The following is a 20330-nucleotide window of genomic DNA, read 5'->3' as shown; positions in this document are numbered from 1 at the left end:
AGCTGTGTGGATGATCAAAATCAACTTACGTCAATTATGAAATAGGAGGCGTTGTAAATTTCGAGTTAGTATCTTTCAAGGTTCGGTCTTGAACGATACTGAAAGCGGTCATAAATTTCTCGTGTGGTTCAAAAAGGGATAAAAGAGAAAGACCACAGGAAGTTTGGAAACGCAAGTCAAAATCTTTATACCGCAAGGATGTGGTAAGAAATTTGAGTAGTAAGAGGATGGATAATAATCTAGCAAAGTCGTAATTTTATCTTACTCCTCTCATTCGTATCGGCCTGTTCCTGGTATCAAGGGGATAGTTCTGCATGTACATGGTACAGATTGGTTTAGACACTGATATACAAAAAGCTTGGGTTACTGAGGTCAGGCACTCTAGTCTTGGACCAGTCAAGGGGTTTGTATGCATTTCATTTAGGGCAGATTATCACAAATGTTTCAAGGTAAAATTACGATAGCATTGTACGTGAATCTAGGACTTGACAAGTCCTGAAGATGGCCACAGCCGCTTCCGGTGTTGCATAATTGAGATCGGTTTTGCGCAGCGTGGACTGGTAAGAAAATTTTTTTTATTTTTTTAATATTTTTTATTTTCTCTCAACGGATCGCAGGCTCTGGCTTCCCCCGGATGGATCGCGGGCTCTGATTTCAAAAGCTATTTTTCCTTCAGCAAATGATGAAAGTTTTTGTGTATCTTCAGCAACAAAAAAATTCAGTTAAGTACTGTTCAATTGTAGCCTAAAATGGATAAGACGAACGGATACATTCCCGAAAGCAGTGGCGTAAAGATGGAGCCGAAAGAAACGAACATTTATCGGCGAAAATTATCATCTTATATCATCGCTTTGAGACCATGGTCGTTCTCAGCAAGCATGACACCTGTCGCGTTAGGATGTGCTTTGTGTTATAAGATGACGAGCCATTTCGATGTATTCGTCGTAGTTTTGACTTTTTTAACCATACTAGCAGTCCATGCTGCAGGAAACTTGGTTAACACTTATTATGATTACATTAAAGGAATTGACAGTAAAATATCCGATGATAGGACATTAGTTGATCAAGTTTTAACATCCCATGAAGTGGTCCGCCTAGGTGCATTGTCCTATGTTGTTGGATGCATTGGTTTATGTGGATTGGTTTTCATGTCTTCAGGTTCATTGGTGCAACTTTCGTTGCTTTTCTTTGGCGGCCTTTCTGCTTCATTTCTGTACACCGGTGGATTTGCCTTGAAATATTATGCCCTTGGTGATCTGGTGGTAGTTATTACATTCGGACCTTTGGCAGTGCTGTTTGCATACGTGGCCCAATGTGGTAGTTTCTCATGGATGCCACTGTTATATGCTATACCACTTGTGCTAAACACAGAATCTATCTTACACAGCAACAACACAAGAGATATAAAACAAGACCAATTGAAAGGAATTGTAACTCTAGCTATTATACTTGGTCAACATGGATCATATATTTTATTCATGTTTCTGTTGTTTACACCATATGTGGTATTTGCTGTACTAGCTGTGAATTCTAGTTTTGCTTTTTTCTTGCCGTTAATCACATTAAGAGTCGCCTTTGACTTGGACAGACAATTCAGAGAGCGAAACTTTGAAACATTGCCTCAGAGAACTGCCAAGTTGAACTTGTATTTAGGGTTAATGTATGTACTAAGCATTTTACTAGCAGTTCATTAAAGTATTTATTGTATTATTGATGCATAACCCTTATTATGTCAGGTGATAGTATTTTATTATTATATATGTGCTATGATTCAAGCCCTGTTTACATGACACCCAATTTATCGGCACGAGACGGCTAAAATTGGTACTCTTACTCAATTTCATTAGCGCTGAGGTTAAAGAACCACAACAAAGACCGAGCACGGATAAAATGGGTATGGGTATGGGTAGATTTTTTTACGTTTTAGTAAAATCAAATGCATTCCACGAAGTGATGAAAATTTCACATATTATATATAATTGTCATATATATCTCAAAGAATTGCATTGATATTAAATAGTTAATAATCGATTACTACATTGATACAAACTGACGAGGTGACAGATATTAGCAAACATTATGTTTTCATTTTACAGTTCACATATTTTCAGTTTCAACTGTTATGGCAATCCATGCAGATCAAAATGAGTATACAAGCTTTCGGTTAAGTTAAAAACTTCATCCATTGCTATGGAGATTTCACCTAAGATTTTCTTCGCTTCATCTACATCACTCAAATCACCTCCACATTTTTCAAGAAGACTGCCACAGGAACCAAGCGTGTACGTAGCTACACCAACACCTTTTCGGATCAACCACGGATGAAACTGAGCCAACGTTTCATTATAAGAGTCGTAGGCAATGTTTGATGATTTGTCTTGTAAACCTGCTTCGGACAATCTCTTCATGAACAAACTTGCAAATGCGAGCGCTCTGTGGAGCCGTAATAAGGTCCTCGACCCACTGGGATGCTCGGAGCTTACATTAAAGTCCTTTGAGATTTCATATTCCATCATCGATTTAACTGTTCTGTAGAATTCGCTGATCTCCTGGCTACGATAGCTCTGCAAAATGGCCACCTTTTCATTTATATCCGAGTTAATGTAACCAAATACGGTGCCCAAAAGATCGAAAAAATGTGTGAGTTGTACGTAACCACGTACGTACTCGTCAATAACAACTTCCTCGCCTTCTTTTGCCTTTTTAAAAGCATCTAAAAGTTCCTTTGGATCAAATTTGACAACCTCACTCATTCTGTTCTTCTATAGAGTCTAAATAGTGCCCCAGTCTTCCCCCCCTGATCAAATCCTGCTAGAACGTGTTTCCACCTGGGTATATATATTTCAAACCAGTAAAAGTAAAACTACACGTGGTTTATATATTTATTGATGTTCACAGTCTGATTTAAACTAACAAACCTTTATACAAACTACAGTAAGCAAAGATTTTGTCTGTTTATTCAAGGCTGCAGCAAGTGAGTTGATTAAATTTCTAAATTCTTGGTGAATGAATCTTCGATGAAAATTGTACAAAATTGTTTTAATCGTTATTCTTTCTACAGGTTTTGTTTCAAGACTTTGTTCAAAGAAAATTATTTGGTCTATGGCTATGCTAAAAGTTAAAGATACATCTTATGGTAATCAGGTAGAGTGGCATAGTGCCAGTGACTGGCAGTGCTAACTTTTCAAAATATTGTCTCATGAAATAAATCTGGAACCTGGACAATATACAAGAATACAGCGAGGTCAAAGTTTTGACCTCATATATAAACTTCTGATGAAGTGTGCAGTTTGAGACTAGCCTCTTCTGCAAGCAATATATCTTTAATGGATTTAAGAAATATTGAATATGAAACTTGTGAGAATATCACCAGGGACATCAATACCATTTGAGATGCCTGCGGAAGAGGCTATAAAGTTGAAATGTTAAAATGTTTCTTTCAATGGCAGTTGATGAAATGGTTTCATCAAAACATGCATAGCTATACCAATCATCTTTGCCACAAAGCAATGAAATGAAAGAAGATATGGCAAGATATCATCAAAATTCAAAATAGCTTGAATGGAAACTATTTATGCATACACTTCTACTTCACATAATGTAAGATGTTTTCCTGGTCCAGGAATAATAATATTCACATATCGTCCAATCATTGGATTGGGACACACAATGCTCTTGGTTTCAGCCTTCAGTGAATGATATCCGCCACATAAAGGATTGGAATTACCATCTGTGTTATTAAGGGTAGCACCAATCCTGATCTCGAAATTTGAAAGTCTTTCAGGACAACAGTCTGAACGATTGGTGATGATCAGTTTTCGAATGAAAAACTATAAACAAAAGGAAATTATAACCAATCAAAAGTCAGGGGTTTGTTTCCCGCCAGGTCAAGCAAATTCAGAGTAACCACACCTTCACAATATGTTCAACCCTGGGTTCAATTTAGTATGACCTCATGCAAATGCCTATTTCATATTCAAGTATGAGGATAATAGTTTAAAAGGATTATTTTTAAAATTTACTTACAACATGTTGTAGATCCACTCTCCACCATGGGGAGTTTGTATGTGTATGAGTACATGAACCTTGTCCCCAATTTGAACTTCTTATGCCATCAACAGCTCTTTCTGCAACACCTCCAGAACCTGTGGTTGTTTGAATGACAGGCTTGTTTTGAGCTAGATTAATGGTACTTGGGTCTAAAAGAAACGAAAAACAGGGGGTTCTGCATCTGCATCTGAATAAATTATTATTCACTTTTAGTTAGCACTATAGGAATGATTTTGTTTGCAAGGTACCTTGCTTTATGTAACAGAATACTCTCATGGTAACCCAGGATGTCTGTTCGGAAGCTAACCAGTATTCACCATCGTTGTCATGACAACTGCTGATGTCCAGACAAGATGTGCCTGGGTTTTGCTCTGATCCATACACCTGAGAAAAAATATTGCCAATATATAGATTCCCTGAGGAACATTTATTGTCAATCTCTTACAAACAACTATATAAGCATATTATAACCCCTGCAATCTGAATATTTCTGATATTCTGCATTTATTCCAACCCAGGGTGTTGATAAACGGAGTTAATTCATTTATCATTCACTCCGTACGCAAAAACAGTCAAGTCAGCTGTGTCAGCCAAGCAAAACAAGAAATATATTTCGTCGAGTCAGCTTTGCCAGCTTACTATTCTTTCACTTTGTATTTCGAGAACTTCGTTTTTTACTTCCTTTTTTAATAAAAAGGAAGCGAATCGAGCAGAAGCCATTTACAAGACAAAATTATTTTTTAAAACCTTTATTTTTTTTAAATTGAGTTCCAATTCAAACGAGTTACCGCTCAAAAGTACGCAGGCTTTTAACCAATAGGCAATAAGAATACGCAATATATAATACAATCTTTCTTGCCTTCTTTTCAACGACATTCATTTCATCAAAATATCCATGGCCTTCTTTTATTACCATTGCTTTCCTCAAAGGACATGAACTCATCGTCTTGTTATTCAGCTCACAAAGACCAAGTTTTCCTTCATTGTTGTACGAGAGACTGTATTCATAGTTGTAAGATAGACATTTTTTATTTTCGTAGCAATAAAACAAACAATCAGCTTGTGAAGTTACCCAGTAACTTGCTATAACGTTGTCTGTCAACACCATGTCTATAATTTTGAACTGACACGTTAGATTCACATGACTATAAGAGTGTATTTTCAGGAAATATCAACAAACTGAATTACGACTGTCTTTTGTTAAAGCGACAATTTATTTTTATCAATAGCTTAATATCAATAACTTCCATAACTTTATTTAATGAAACAGAATTGACATGAAACAGAAAATTTATTACTAAAAGCGGCACAGATAAATTAAGACGTTTTCTTTATTAATACCGCTATAGCCTATATATATATTTTTATATTTTAAATAAGAATACCTTATTAATATTTGGCTTTGTACTGACACAAAATGAAACGAAGTACGAGAAATAGCAACTATGTTTTTGTGTATATATATATCAGAGCCTATATAACCGTGCTTCAAGTGCGACTTACCTGCAAAAATTAATTGAAACGCGATCGGCTTATGGCACGAAATATTCCCAGTTATAAGTGATGTATTCTGAATTAAGATGATGATTGTAGCAAGTATATAATTTCCTGTTTTCCAAGACATTGCATTCTTTATGTTGCAAGACGAATTGTCGAAATGGTTGGCATTTAATTCAAAAAGAAATACCCGCATTAATTAGTATTCATTTATACGTACATTACCAACCAAACTTTTCACGGTTCTGACCACAAGTCACTACCCAGTATTAACCGTTCCTGCCTTGTATATGATCTCCACTCGAAATAAAGACAATTTTAAACTGACACGTTTGTATTACATGACTTTAAAAGTGTATCTACCTATTTTGAGGAGATATCAATAAAAATTACGATTGTCTTTTGTTAGAATCGACTCTTTATATTATCAAGTCGTTTAAATATTTTTGAACCGGCAACAACAACATGTCGTATTTATATTTAAATTTTTGATCTAAAAACAACAAGGCAACACAGATTTTAACCATAGCTATATGTCCTTAATTTTCTGCGCTTTTGCGCAAAGAAGCATCACGTTTCCCACTCGCGTGTCACACATATACTATTTTACTTGTAAACGATGATTAACTAGCTAAGCATCTGTTACAAAAAAGATGTCAATTTCGAAGGGAAAAGCTATAGACCAAATCGAAAGCAAAAAACAAGAATGAGAACCGTTTGTTTGGGCAGACGACGAGTTTCAGGTCGTCGTCGTCTTTCAGCTGCTAGAGGTTTTTTAAGTGATATATGAGATGGGTAATACGTGTTATACTGGTTGATTAAGCGGAACTGACAGATAAATTAAAACGTCTTTATTATACACACCTCTTTTATGACTTTATACTTTAAACACAACTACTGCATGTAACATTTAAAATACGAGAAATAGCAACTAAGTTTGTTTGTTCGTATTTACTTGTAACGAACTGAAATTTAGTCACTTGATGATTGCCAAACTCAGGGAAGCGATGCCAAATTTTTGAGAATTATGTAAATGAAAAAATATATATATATATAAATATAGAGAGCCTATATAATTTTTCATGACGTTTAAACAAAACCGTGCTTCGAGTGCGACTTACCTGCAAATATTAATTGAAACGCGATCGGCTTATGGCACGAAATATTCCCAGTTATATGTGATGTATTCTGAATTAACATGATAATTGTAGCAAGTATATAATTCACCTTCTTCCAGACATTGCAAACGATGTCGATGCTCTTTTTTCCAGACATTTCCATTCTTTATGTCGTTTGGCGAATTGCCAAAATTGTTTTCATTCAATTATAAGAAAAATGTGCTCGCGTTTATTAATGCAATTAGTTAAAAGTAATTAAAGCTTTATTGTTTTCATACCCAGTCCCAGGGAAATAGCATGTTGTTTGGTTTAAATATAGGCACAACCTCGTACCCAGGGTCTTTACTCGTGGTATGAGCTTGCTATAGGCATAGCTGTCAGTGGTGTGTTACTGCACATAATATCAAGTCTCGATATCAGTATATTAAAATATTACTCTTAAAAAAATGATTTTTGTATTGTTATTATTGTTTAAACGCTTTTAGAAAAATTGAAAGTACCCCCAAATGGCGGATATTTGTCATCGTGATCGAGAAAGGCTTTTTTCTAGCGACTAGATATCGTTCCTAAGATACTGTAAAAAATTAGGATTTAGGAATTTCATATTGCAGCTAAATTGTTTTATGAAGGATAAAAATAGTAAGAAAATGGCGTATGTTTTGAAAAACTGTATTATGAAATTTTAAATAGACCCTTTCTGGCGCCAAGTTAAAGTTAAAAAATTACGATAACACATAATATAGCAATAATGGAGAGCTTCATAAGAATAGGCCTTATTGTCAAATAACGGTATGTTTCCTAGCTTTCACTGAGAAACGTGGACAAAAGAAATAATATAAGTGAGATATAAACAGAATGTCTTAGCTATATACATACGCATGCTGTTACGCATACGCATAACGTAGACAGGTGTAATGAGCCAGTTATTATTGTTCGGCAGAAACTTCAAACAAAAGTGACCTGCTGAATGTTATCATTTTAGTTTCGCATGCCAGTGATATCACAAGGAACATTGCATTAAGAAACTTCATAGGTACACTTCTACTTCACATAATGTAAGAATCTTTCTTGATCCAGGAATTATTATATTCACATATCTTCCAATCATTGGATTGGGACACACAATACTCTTGGTTTCAGCCTTCAGTGAATAATATCCGCCACATAAAGGATTGGAGTTACCATTTGCGTTATTAAGGGTTGCACCAATCCTGATCTGAAAATTTGAAAGTCTTCCAGAACAACAGTCTGAACGATTGGTGATGATCAGTTTTCGAATGAAAAACTATAAACAAAAGGAAATTGTAACCAATCAAAAGTCAGGAGTTTGATTCCCGCCAGGTCAAGCAAATTCAGAGTAACCACACCTTCACAATATGTTCAACCCTAGGTTCAACTTAGTATGACCTCATACAAATGCTTATTTGATATTCAAGTATGAAGATAATAGTTAAAAAGGATTTTTTTTAAAATTACTTACAACATGTTGTAGATCCACTCTCCACCATGGGGAGTTTGTATATGCATATGTATGAGTACATGAACCTTGTACCCAATTTGAGCTTCTTATGCCATCAACAGCTCTTTTTGCAACACCTCCAGAACCTGTGCTTGATTGAATTGCAAGCTTGTTTTTAGCTAGATTGATGGTACTTGGGTCTGAAAGAAACGAAAAACAGGGGGGGTTCTGTAAATTATTATTCACTTTTAGTTAGCACTATAGGAATGATTTTGTTTGCAAGGTACCTTGCTTTATGTAACAGAATACTTTCATGGTAACCCAGGATGTCTGTTCGGAAGCTAACCAGTATTCACCATCGTTGTCATGACAACTGCTGATGTCCAGACAAGACGCGCCTGGGTTTTGCTCTGATCCATACACCTGAGAAATGATAATGTGAATAAATAGATTCCCTGAGGAACATTTATTGTCAATCGCTTACAAACAATTATACAGGCACATCATAACTCCTGCAATCTGGATATGCCAGGGTCTTCGTACCCAGGTTTTTTAGGTTCAGTCAGCTTTGCCAACGTCTTCTCATTAAACCAGTAAGGCTTTCGTACTTTTTTCTTTCAGTTTGTCATTTTGAGAACTTCGTTTTTTACTTCTCTTTTTTAATAAAAAGAAAGCAAATCGAACAGAAGCCATTTTCAAGACCTAATTATTTTTAAAAACTTCCTTTTGTTCTTCATTTTTTCAAATTGAGTTCCAATTCAAACGAGTTACCGCTCAACATTACGCAGGCTTTCAAGCAATAACAATACACAATATATAATATAATCTTCCTTGCCTTCCTTTCAACGACATTCATTTCATCAAAATATCCATGGCCTTCTTTCATTGCCTTCCTCAAAGGACATGAACTCATCGTCTTGTTATTGAGCTCACAAAGACCAAGTTTTCCTTCATTGTTGTACGAGAGACTGTATTCATAGTTGTAAGATAGGCATTTTTTATTTTCGTAGCAATAAAACAAACAATCAGCTTGTGAAGTTACCCAGTAACTTGCTATAACGTTATCTGTCAACACCATGTCTATAAAATCAATTTTGAACTGACACGTTAGTTTCACATGACTATAAAAGTGTATTTTCTTATTTTGGGGAAATATCAAGAAAAATTACGATTGTCTTTTGTTGAACCGACAATTTATTTTTATCTAATCGTTTATAGACTTAATTTCAGCCGGCAATATCTGTCGTATTTGTTTATTCATAATTTTGATCTGCAAACATGCAACAAACAACGCAACTTTTAAACGATACATGCCTGTTCTTTTAATTTTGTGCTCTCTTTGAGTTTTGGAGAAGAAGAAAAGATGTCTGAAGAATACCCTGCCGTTCATATATGCTGTTTTTCCATAACTTTATTTAATTAAACTTCTTGACATGAAACAGAAAATTTATAGCTAAAAGCGGCGTAGATAAATTAAAACGTTTTCTTTATGAACACCGCTATATTTTTTATATTTTAAACAAGAAAACTTTATTAATATTTAGCTTTGTACTGACACAAAATGAAACAAAGTACGATAAATAGGAACTAAGTTTGTTTGTGTGTGTATATATAAATTAATACGAGATAGAGCCTATATATATCATGATTATTAGGACAAAACCGTGCTTCGAGTTCGACTTACCTGCAAAAATCAATTGAAACGCGATCGGCTTATGGCACGAAATATTCCCAGTTATAAGTGATGTATTTTGAATTAACATGATGATTGTAGCAAGTATATAATTTCCTGTTTTCCAAAACATTGCATTCTTTATGTTGCAAGACGAATTGTCAAAATGGTTGGCATTTAATTCAAAAAGGAATACCCGCATTAATTAATATTCATTTATATACGTACATTTACGGTATAACCACAAGTCACTTAACACTTACTATAAATACCCATTATTTGTAATGTAAAGTCGATTTCCCGTCATGCACTGATTTCTTATGTATGTTAAATCGATCGTTCATCAGCCGACGTTTAATTAAGAAAAAAAAACATACTCTGAAGAAAAAACTTTGTAAACTTTGTAAACTTAAGGAAGATTTAGGGATTCCTATATATTTATATCATGCATACGGCAACGGAGTTTTCTCGTAGCTATTAAAAGAATCCCTGAGGTTTTTTATTTTATTTATTGAAAAAATATTTATACATGCAGGAAAACCTCTTCAATTAAATATAACTGCTATAAATGAAGGTCCCGATGACTAATTTATCCCGGATACTGGGTCCTATCGCAAAATACTGCAAGGTTGTCTTGGCACCCCGGCATTACAAAGGCGTAAGTTCGATACGTGCACGAGGACTGATGGTTTTCTCAACCGTTCCTGCCTTGTATATGATTTCCACTCGAAATAAACACCTTTATTAAACGCTTTTCTAAAAAATCTAGTATATTAAAGGTAAACTATTTAATTTCAGGTGAATTACAGGTGGAGTTATAATAATAACAACACATAATATAGCAATAAGAGAAAGGTTCATAAGAATAGGCCTTATTGTCAAATAACGGTATATGTTTCCTAGCTTTTACTAAGAAACGTGGACAAAAGAAATGATATAAGTGGGGATAGAAACAGAATGTCTTAGCTATATACATACGCATGCTGTTATTCTTAATTTCTAGAGAAAATAACATAGACAGGTGTAATGAGCCAGTTATTATTGTTCGGCAGAAACTGAAAACAAGAGTGACCTGCTGAATTTTATCATTTTAGTTTCGCATGCCAGTGATATTTGAAGGAACATTGCATGAAGAAACTTCATAGGTAGACTTCTACTTCACATAATGTTAGAACCTTTCCTGGTCCAGGAATAATAATATTCACATATCTTCCAATCATTGGATTGGGACACACAATACTCTTGGTTTCAGCCTTCAGTGAATAATATCCGCCACATAGAGGATTGGAATTACCATTTGCGTTATTAAGGGTAGCACCAATCCTGATCTGGAAATTTGAAAGTCTTCCAGAACAACAGTCTGAACGATTGGTGATGATCAGTTTTCGAATGAAAAACTATAAACAAAAGGAAATTATAACCAATCAAAAGTCAGGGATTTGTTTCCCGCCAGGTCAAGCAAATTCAGAGTAACCACACCTTCACAATACTAAGTTTAACCCTAGGTTCAACTTAGTATGACCTCTGTAAAATTAGACACTCGTCCAATATAGTTGACAGTGACAAGCATCAATAGTGTTAATTATCCAAACATAAATACGTTACAAATAATATGTACTCACCCGAGTGGGCAGAGTATGTTTATGCTAATTATGTCACAACCTCATGCAAATGCTTATTTCATATTCAAGTATGAGGATAATAGTTAAAAAGGATTAATTTTAGGATTAAAATTAAAAGGATTAAGATTACTTACAACATGTTGTAGATCCACTCTCCACCATGGGGAGTTTGTTCCATATGTATGAGTACATGAACCTTGTCTCCAATTTGAACTTCTCCTGCCATCAACAGCTCTTTTTGCAACAGCTCCATATGCTGTGTTTGTTTGAATGGCAGGCTTGTTTCGAGCTAGATTAATGGTACTTGGGTCTGAAAGAAACGAAAAACAGGGGGGGTCTGCATCTGATTAAATTATTGTTCACTTTTAGTTAGCACTATAGGAATGATTTTGTTTGCAAGGTACCTTGCTTTATGTAACAGAATACTTTCATGGTAACCCAGGATGTCTGTTCGGAAGCTAACCAGTATTCACCATCGTTGTCATGACAACTGCTGATGTCCAGACAAGATGCGCCTGGGTTTTGCTCTGATCCATACACCTGAGAATAATAACGTCAATAAATAGATTCCCTGAGGAACATTTATTGTCAATCGCTGACAAACAATTATAACCCCTGCATTCTGAATATTTCTGATATTCTGCATTTATTCCAATCTAGGGTCTTGATAAACGGAGTTAATTCATTTATTATTTATTCTGTACGCAAAAACAGTCAAGTCAGCTGTGTCAGCCAAGCAAAACAACAAATATATTTCGTCGAGTCAGCTTTGCCAGCTTACTATTCTTTCACTTTGTTTTTTGAGAACTTCGTTGTAAAGCAAATCGAGCAGAAGCCATTGAGCACAAGGCAAAACTATTTTTTAAAAACTTTCTTTTGTCCTTCATTTTTTTAAATTGGGTTCCAACTTCCAATTTAAACGAGTTACCGCTCAACATTACGCAGGCTTTCATCCAATAAGAATACACAATATATAATATAGTCTTCCTTGCCTTCCTTTCAACGACATTCATTTCATCAAAATATCCATGGCCTTCTTTCATTGCCTTCCTCAAAGGACATGAACTCATTGTCTTGTTATTCAGCTCACAAAGACCAAGCTTTCCTTCATTGTTATAAGAGAGACTGTATTCATAGTTGTAAGATAGACAGTTTTTATTTTCGTAGCAATAAAACAAACAATCAGCTTGTGAAGTTACCCAGTAACTTGCTATAACGTTATCTGTCAACACCATGTCTATAATTTTGAACTGACACGTTAGTTTCACATGACTATAAAAGTGCATTTTCAGGAAATATCAACAAACTGAATTACGACTGTCTTTTGTTAAACCGACAATTTATTTTTATCAATAACTTTTTTCCATAACTTTATTTAATGAAACAGAATTGACATGAAACAGAAAAATTATAACTACTGAAAGCGGCACAGATAAATTAAGACGTTTTCTTTATGAATACCGCTATAGCCTATATATATATTTTTATATTTTAAACAAGAATACCTTATTAATATTTGGCTTTGTACTGACACAAAATGAAACAAAGTACGAGAAATAGCAACTATGTTTTTGTGTATATATATATCAGAGGCTATATAACCGTGCTTCAAGCGCGACTTACCTGCAAAAATTAATTGAAACGCGATCGGCTTATGGCACGAAATATTCCCAGTTATATGTGATGTATTCTGAATTAACATGATGATTGTAGCAAGTATATAATTTCCTGTTTTCCAAGACATTGCATTCTTTATGTTGCAAGACGAATTGTCGAAATGGTTGCATTTAATTCAAAAGAAATACCCGCATTAATTAATATTCATTTATACGTACATTGGCAATGTCATTGCCAACCACGCTTTTTACGGTTCTGACCACAAGTCATTAACACTTGCTATAAATACCCAGTATATTAACCCTTCCTGCCTTGTATATGATTCCACTCGAAATAAAGACAATTTTGAACTGACACGTTTGTTTCACATGACTATAAAAGTGTATTTTCCTATTTTGAGGAGATATCAATAAAAATTACGATTGTCTTTTGATGATCTATTTATATTATCAAGTCGTTTAAATACTTTTCAACCCGCAACAACAACATATCGTGTCTATATTTAAATTTTTGATTTAAAAACAACGAGGCAACACAGCTTTTAACCATAGCTATATGTCCTTAATTAGAGAGAGAGAGAGCCTGTAAAATTTTTCATGACGTTGAAACAAAACCGTGCTTCGAGTGTCACTTACCTGCAAAAATCAATTGAAACGCGATCGGGTTATGGCACGAAATATTTCCAGTTATAAGTGATGCATTCCGAATTAAGATGATGATTGTAGCAAGTATATAATTCACTTTCTTCCAGACGTTGCAAACGATGTCGATGCTCTTTGTTCCAGACATTTGCTTTTTTTATGTCGTTTGGCGAATTACCAAAATTTGTTTACATTTAATTCTAAGAAAAATGTTCTCGCGTTTATTAATGTATTTATGCAAAGTGCCAACCCCCTCTTGGTTATTAACAATTAGTTAAAAGTAATTAAAACTTTATTATTTTCATACCCATTCCCGGGGATATAGCATGTTGTTTGGTTCTGGGCACAACCTCGTACCCAGGGTCTTTACTCGTAGTACGAGAGTGAGCAGAATAACTGTTTTATTATATACACAAACTTTGTCGCCCTTTCCATGCATTTTGGTGTGCTATTATCAACTAAAGCTCTCTACTAGACAGATATGAGCTAATATCTGTCTAGTAGCCAACCAATGAAATTGCAGCATATACCTCATATCTGGCGCTTGTGTATATAATAAAGGCATATAGCTGTCTGTCAGTGGTGTGCACATAAAAAAATGGTTTTTTGTATTGTTATTATTGTTTAAACGCATTTAGGAAAATTGGAAGTGCCCCCCAAAATAGCGGATATTTGTCATCCTGATCGAGAAAGGCTTTTTTCTAGCGACTAGGATTTAGGAATTTTATATTGCAGCTAAATTGTTTTATGAAAGATAAAAATAGTAAGAAAATGGCGTATGTTTTGAAAAACTGTATTATGAATTTTAAATAGACCCTATCTGGCGCCAAGTTATAGTTAAAAAATTACGATAACATATAATATAGCAATAAGAGAAAGCTTCATAAGAATAGGCCTTATCGTTAACGGTATGTTTCGTAGCTTTCACTGAGAAACGTGACAAAGAATGATATAAGTGAGGATAGAAACAGAATGTCTAAGCTATATACATACGCATGCTGCTATTCTTCATTTCTGGACAAAATAGCGTAAAGACAGGTGTAATGAGCCAGTTAATATTGTTCGGCAGAAACTGCAAACAAGCTAGTGACCTGCTGAATTTTATCATTAATAATTTTTGCACGCTAACCTGCTCGAGTAAGCGAAAATCTGTTTCCTTCTTACATGAAATATCCTTCACACCAAATGAAATTTGATCCCAATATCCAAGAGAAAGTAACCAAGTTATATAAGCCTTTGATTTTATTCATCTTGGCGATAAACTGTGAATTTTTTAGAGGTTTTATTAAGTGGCATTGAAGTCATAGCCTTTGACCCGTTTTAAAGACGTTGAACGTTTCATGAGCCAAGCCTATTGTGTATTTCGGCAGCTGAAAAGACTAGAAAAGTTGTCGTCTAAAACAGACCTAATATGCATGCTGACATCCAAAGTTATGATTGGACACAACTTTACGAAAGGGGCGTAACTTTACACAACCTCTTTTAGGTTATTTGCGCGTGCTATATGAGCGACGTTTTAGACAACAAGGAAAAAGCACGAAAGCATGCATTCCTCGATGCATTCCAGGTTTGTATTCATTTTGGCTGCTGTGTTTAAGACCATATCACGCGTATGTGCAAAAAGTTTTAAAAATTAAAAACAGATATTTATTTGTATTTGTAAGTCAGATTGGTTGAAGATTTATTGCCTTTTTATAGGGATATATTAATGACATTACAATGTATTTTAATGAAGCATGCATGGAGATCATATAGTATTATAGCAGATGACACGGGCAGCTGTGTGGGCGAGAACAGCGAGACTCTATTAATATAGGGTTCGATAAAGCGAGCGTTTATTTAAATACAAATAATAAAAATGATAAGATATGATTATTGCTTTAGGTCCTCCAGATAGTGGGAGATACGATTAGATGTATATAGCGTTTGGAACTTTAGAATGAGTGTAAGGTCGAGCGAATACGGGTTTTCAATGCAACGGCAACAAGCGATTTTTTGTTCAGATTTAAGTTGAATTGTTTCAATGATTTTTTAAAATTGTCAGACTTTGTTATAGTCCACTTTTCATTTAAACGGGAAGGTTTACTTTCCTGATAAATGCACATGCAGCAGACTTCTTTTGTAGCTATTTGTGATTGCTGTTGGGTTTTTTCTCATGAAGAGGATATTTGAGTTATGAGAGGGAATTTTGCTCATGAATGAATTGTTAGACATTTTTTTCTTCCGTAATCGGCAATGATCGAATTGTTCGCAACATCTTGTTCCTGTGGCCGACAAGGCTTATACCCATCGTCTTTAGATCATTGTCCAGTAATCCGGCGAGATCAGCGACATTTTCGTAGCCAGCGGCTATGAAATGAGGCACATATGAGCTCATTTTTATATCATCCAGCCACTCCTCAACGGTTCTTTTTGATTCCTTGCACGTAGCTTGCACGTAATTGCTAGGAAAGTAAGTACCAGCTTCCGGTGAAACTCGGAATTTTTAGGGGTGTCTAAAAGTTGGGGATATTTGAGGACTAAGGTTGCATGCGGAGGATTCTAAGGAATAAGTTATTATCTTAATAGTCACACAATAGTCAGTCAGCCAGTTCTCTATGGGCAAAGAGTCTACAGTAACTCTTAGTAAAGTTAGATGTTTACGATGAAAAGTCTAAAATATATAGGCCACATACTTTGTGTCAGGTTTGGTTGCTGGTTGATGAAGAACCTCTGGCGTTTCAATCCATTCGTTGATTGTTACGAGGATATTTCTAAAACGAGGCCGAAGACTTCGCTCCTTTTCCCAACATTTTAACATCAACCCGTGTACTGCTTGGGGACAGTTCTATAGAAACATTCACAACGTATATTGCATTTTAAGATGGTACATGTTTACGATAAGAGTGGTGTTTTTGTATAGGATGAATGCGTGAAATATACAGACCACAGGAGACGGCAATCGGAATCCTTCTTCCACACGCTGCATAACCTGTTTAAGAAGAAATATTGATTTTTTCCATGTCAGTGAAGGTGCTTGTGAATAGAAACCCAGGATATCTCTGGAGTACAGTCATTTACAGATGAGGAATTTGAGAAACCCACAATGAAACTGGTCTTTATAGATATGGGGCAGTACTTGTGTAAGCAGTATAGAACACGAAATTACTTTAAAATTATCCCAGTTCCAGTAAGGTCGCTGTGCAGAGGACATGATTTCCCAGAGCAAGATTCCAAAACTCCAGACGTCACTTGCTGTTGAAAACGTGCGATATTTGATTGCTTCAGGAGCTGTCCATCGCACAGGAATTTTACCACCCTGAGAGAGAAGGAAACATTGCATGCTAAGACTCTCCAACTGGGCAAGAGACGAGTTTTAAAACACATTGTTCTAGGATTGGTTAAAATATGCTGGCTTCCAGGGGAGGTCTGTCACTATTTAGATGTGTGTGTCTGAACTGGCGGGAAGGAGGTGAGACTTCAGGAGTTAATTCTTAACTATGGTGGATGTTTAAGAGGAAAACCAAAAATTAAAACTTCACACTTACTTGGGTAAAATATTCTCCTTGGGACGAGTCAGTCGTTTCCAACTCTCGAGAAAGACCAAAATCAGCAACTTTGCAAATCATATTTTCACCAACCAATATATTGCGTGCTGCCAAGTCCTGCGTGAAAGTAAACATGGATTGTGGGCGAAGAACAGCCGGAAGTGCCTTGGAGAAGTTCAGTGAGAGCCGAGATGATTTTGCATGGAAAACACACGCCCTACTTTTATTGTGGCACAACACCTTGTATACTGAATTAACCCATTCCTGTCTTGGAAATTATTTTTATTGTTTGTTATGGTGGTTATTAACAAGTGGACACAAGAAGCAGTGTCTGCATGGTGAAATGGTATTTGAAATACAAGGATTAGGAAGCTGCTAATGGTGGTTATACTTACTCGATGAACGAAGTTTATTTCAGCCAGATATTTCATACCAGATGCGACATCACTTGCCATGCTAAACAACTGGATTGCTGTGAAACCACCATCATTTTTCTATATCCACAAATATGATTAAATCATTCACTCCGATGAATCGTGATTTAACTATCAAACGAATTTCCTACCTTTAGAAAATTATCCAGAGATCCATTTATCATATACTCAACGACAATCATTTTTGGAACGGCTTTGGTTAAAAAGAAATTAGATACTTTAATAGACTCGGTACTTTTTTAGTCGCAGACTCGTTTACGAGATTCACCATTATGCGAACCTTTGCTTACCTTTCGTTATAACTCCTTCAAGATGGATGACATTGGGATCATTAAATTGCCCCATGGCAGATGCTTCCATAAAGAAATCTTGATGGCTTTTCTCGCTAGAATTGGGCTGAAAACAATCAAACATAAACGGAAACTTTATGATCGTTTTGTTGAGGAATTTGATCTATCCAATTCATCATGAATATCAGAAGACAAATCTGATGTTGTAGCTTAAAATACCTTTAGCGTTTTTGCTGCAACCAAAATAGTTCTTTCATCTTTCAAGGTTAAAGTCCCTTTATAAACATCGCCAAATTCACCTGAGGGGGTCAAGGTAGAACCAAGAATTTAATGACTGATGGTTTTGAGTATATTTTTGGTTTAATGGATATTTAGTACCTCCACCGATATGTCTCTCAAGGGCAAGTGATGCGATATCAATCTCGTTTGCAAATTCCTTTAAAGCTGTCTCTGTATCGACGTAGTTCATTGGATCAATGTACATTTTATGACCTGCTTCAGGCAGTTCGACTAAATATAACGAAGGAAAGCAAGCATAGTTTGGATATTATATGTAATTATGATATAAAAAAAGCGACAAAGTTTAAAACAGAATGTCTATGGTCGTACTTCCGTTATCTTCGAAGTCACATTTACTATGTCGGTGGTTGTGACGTTTTCGTCTAAATGAAATACAAGATAAAAACGGGTGGCAATCATAAATAGAGTTTAAATTATTACGCAGCAAAGCTAATTTGACGGGAACTGATAGATTGATGTGAAACTAAATATGTACCAGTACCTTAAAATGCAAACAATTGCGATCATAAGGGCTAGGATAAGCAGAGTTGTAAATGCTGCCAGAAGTTTATATTCCGTCTTTAGGACGAATTCATCTCTTGAGCTGTGTCTTTTGTCTATGAAGCCAACAACATCTCGCTTAATATTTCCATCTAGCTTTTTAGTGAAGAGGGTATATTTGTTGCATACTTACTGATTTTAAATGTTTTATTCGCAACTGCATTGAGTCCCCCATATATAACACTTATTTCATTCTTCGAGTACACTTTAAAGTTGTAATATCTACCAATGATCAAACCGGAGATCTCTACTTCAGTCTTGCTCAAGTTGTTTTTTCCAGGAGAAAACTCCAATTCGCACTGATTATCACAAGCTACGTCGTATCTTAGAGAGTTTGGCATTCCACCGTCGTTTGATGGAGGTTTCCAACGTAGTGTTATTGATCCACGTCCACGGGCTACAACATTTTCAACTATTTCAATCAGTTTAACCTTTGATGGAAAACCTACAAAACAAGAATATAGTTTGGGATGCATATTTGATATGAAATATGATCAATTCATCAAGGCTTTTAATTGATTTGCAAAATGGATAGTTTAGTACCGTAACACGGAGCAGTGTTTACTCCAGATTGTTTGGGTAGCCTGTGTCTCTTTTCACGACAGTTGCATCCAGTCTTTTTCCTGTCACTGGTGCTTCCAGACGGACAACTCGTGCATTCTTCATTCGATATGTTTGGTTTGAAGAATCCTTCAGAGCAACCTGTAAGTGAGGATATCATATCTAAGCATGTATATCTGCATATCAAAGTTAACATAAAACAGGTACGAATGATAACAGTTCGTAAATTAAAATATATAGTTAACGGTCGATTGATAACTCCAATGGGGTTCTTAGTTGGTATTCGAATGTTGAAGAAGCCAGCGACAACTTGTTAAGAATCATGATTCACTACCAAAGATCAAGCAAGAAAAGATCGCACAAAATTAAGCTAGTAACAAATCGCATCGCCTTCTGTTGTGTGCAATCGTGTCATTTTATACTTACGTTCACAAATACGGTCGTTATTTTGGCCCTTTCTATAAAACCCAGGTTGACAGAAACACTCCGTGTCATTTCCAATACTCCAGGTTCCATTGCGTAAACACAATCCATAAAAACTGGATTCATTTTTTATGGAAACTGAATTATTTTGGCAATTAAGCACCGTTACGTTTTTCCACTTAGTAGCAGGTGCATAAGTTCGAGGGAATGGCAAACCGTTAATGAAAATTTCCTTGCAATAATAGTAATAAAATTTCATCTTTTCCAATCTGCCTTCTATTCCTCTCGCTCGAATTCCGAACCATGCATTTGTTCCATTGTGGAAAAATTGAAAAGTATCAACAGGAGAAGGTATTAACACGTCATGTAGCTTCTTGAAATTATTTAAAAGATAAATACGTTGTTTTTTCTTTAATTTATTTTTGTCCGGTGTATCACGTATTCTTGGAATACGAGGCTCCTCGGTACCATTGTAAATAAAGATTTGAAGAGAGCAATTTGGTTTTAAACATCTTGTTTCTTTAGTTTCAATATCCATGTAATGATATGAAACATGAAGTTGTGCCACACGCTGGGTTA

At 35.4% G+C, this 20330-nt stretch overlaps 5 protein-coding genes across 6 annotated transcripts; 1 reads left to right on the top strand and 4 right to left on the bottom strand.

Annotated features, from left to right (window-relative positions):
- The first annotated feature begins 661 nt into the window (after window positions 1-661).
- On the top strand, window positions 662-1796 carry LOC114518167 (ubiA prenyltransferase domain-containing protein 1-like). Its single transcript, XM_028538111.1, has one exon. The coding sequence runs from the start codon at window positions 750-752 to the stop codon at window positions 1692-1694; it is 945 nt and encodes a 314-aa protein (XP_028393912.1). The 5' UTR covers window positions 662-749; the 3' UTR covers window positions 1695-1796.
- A 220-nt stretch (window positions 1797-2016) lies between these two features.
- On the bottom strand, window positions 2017-2771 carry LOC114518475 (ceramide-1-phosphate transfer protein-like). Its single transcript, XM_028538476.1, has one exon. The coding sequence runs from the start codon at window positions 2751-2753 to the stop codon at window positions 2121-2123; it is 633 nt and encodes a 210-aa protein (XP_028394277.1). The 5' UTR covers window positions 2754-2771; the 3' UTR covers window positions 2017-2120.
- A 299-nt stretch (window positions 2772-3070) lies between these two features.
- Window positions 3071-6495, bottom strand: LOC114518216 (fucolectin-like). Of its 2 annotated transcripts, none has more exons than XM_028538171.1 (5): window positions 6412-6495; window positions 4910-5160; window positions 4299-4434; window positions 4027-4199; window positions 3071-3830 (listed from the first exon to the last, which is right to left on the bottom strand). In XM_028538171.1, exons 2-5 carry the CDS (start codon window positions 5156-5158, stop codon window positions 3573-3575), a joined length of 816 nt encoding a protein of 271 aa, XP_028393972.1. In that variant the 5' UTR covers window positions 5159-5160; window positions 6412-6495; the 3' UTR covers window positions 3071-3572. The 2 variants fall into 2 exon arrangements, with proteins under 2 accessions (XP_028393972.1, XP_028393971.1); XM_028538170.1 differs by lacking the exon at window positions 6412-6495 and adding an exon at window positions 5554-5831.
- Window positions 6496-10873: 4378 nt separating this feature from the next.
- LOC114517930 (fucolectin-like) lies at window positions 10874-12064 on the bottom strand. The gene is made up of 4 exons (XM_028537782.1): window positions 12023-12064; window positions 11823-11958; window positions 11553-11728; window positions 10874-11193 (listed from the first exon to the last, which is right to left on the bottom strand). Exons 1-4 carry the CDS (start codon window positions 12062-12064, stop codon window positions 10936-10938), a joined length of 612 nt encoding a protein of 203 aa, XP_028393583.1. The 3' UTR covers window positions 10874-10935.
- Window positions 12065-15722: 3658 nt separating this feature from the next.
- LOC114518096 (ephrin type-A receptor 4a-like) lies at window positions 15723-19160 on the bottom strand. The gene is made up of 13 exons (XM_028538018.1): window positions 18901-19160; window positions 18709-18823; window positions 18537-18589; window positions 18306-18437; window positions 18147-18226; window positions 17928-18033; window positions 17769-17830; window positions 17599-17697; window positions 17204-17320; window positions 16825-16974; window positions 16603-16647; window positions 16352-16503; window positions 15723-16120 (listed from the first exon to the last, which is right to left on the bottom strand). Exons 1-13 carry the CDS (start codon window positions 19106-19108, stop codon window positions 15883-15885), a joined length of 1557 nt encoding a protein of 518 aa, XP_028393819.1. The 5' UTR covers window positions 19109-19160; the 3' UTR covers window positions 15723-15882.
- Window positions 19161-20330: the final 1170 nt, after the last annotated feature.

Source organism: Dendronephthya gigantea, unplaced genomic scaffold (genome assembly GCF_004324835.1).
Source record: "Dendronephthya gigantea isolate DGI-Jeju-01 unplaced genomic scaffold, DenGig_1.0 000010F, whole genome shotgun sequence".
Lineage (NCBI taxonomy): Eukaryota > Metazoa > Cnidaria > Anthozoa > Malacalcyonacea > Nephtheidae > Dendronephthya > Dendronephthya gigantea.
This window is presented reverse-complemented; position numbering and strand designations above follow the sequence as displayed.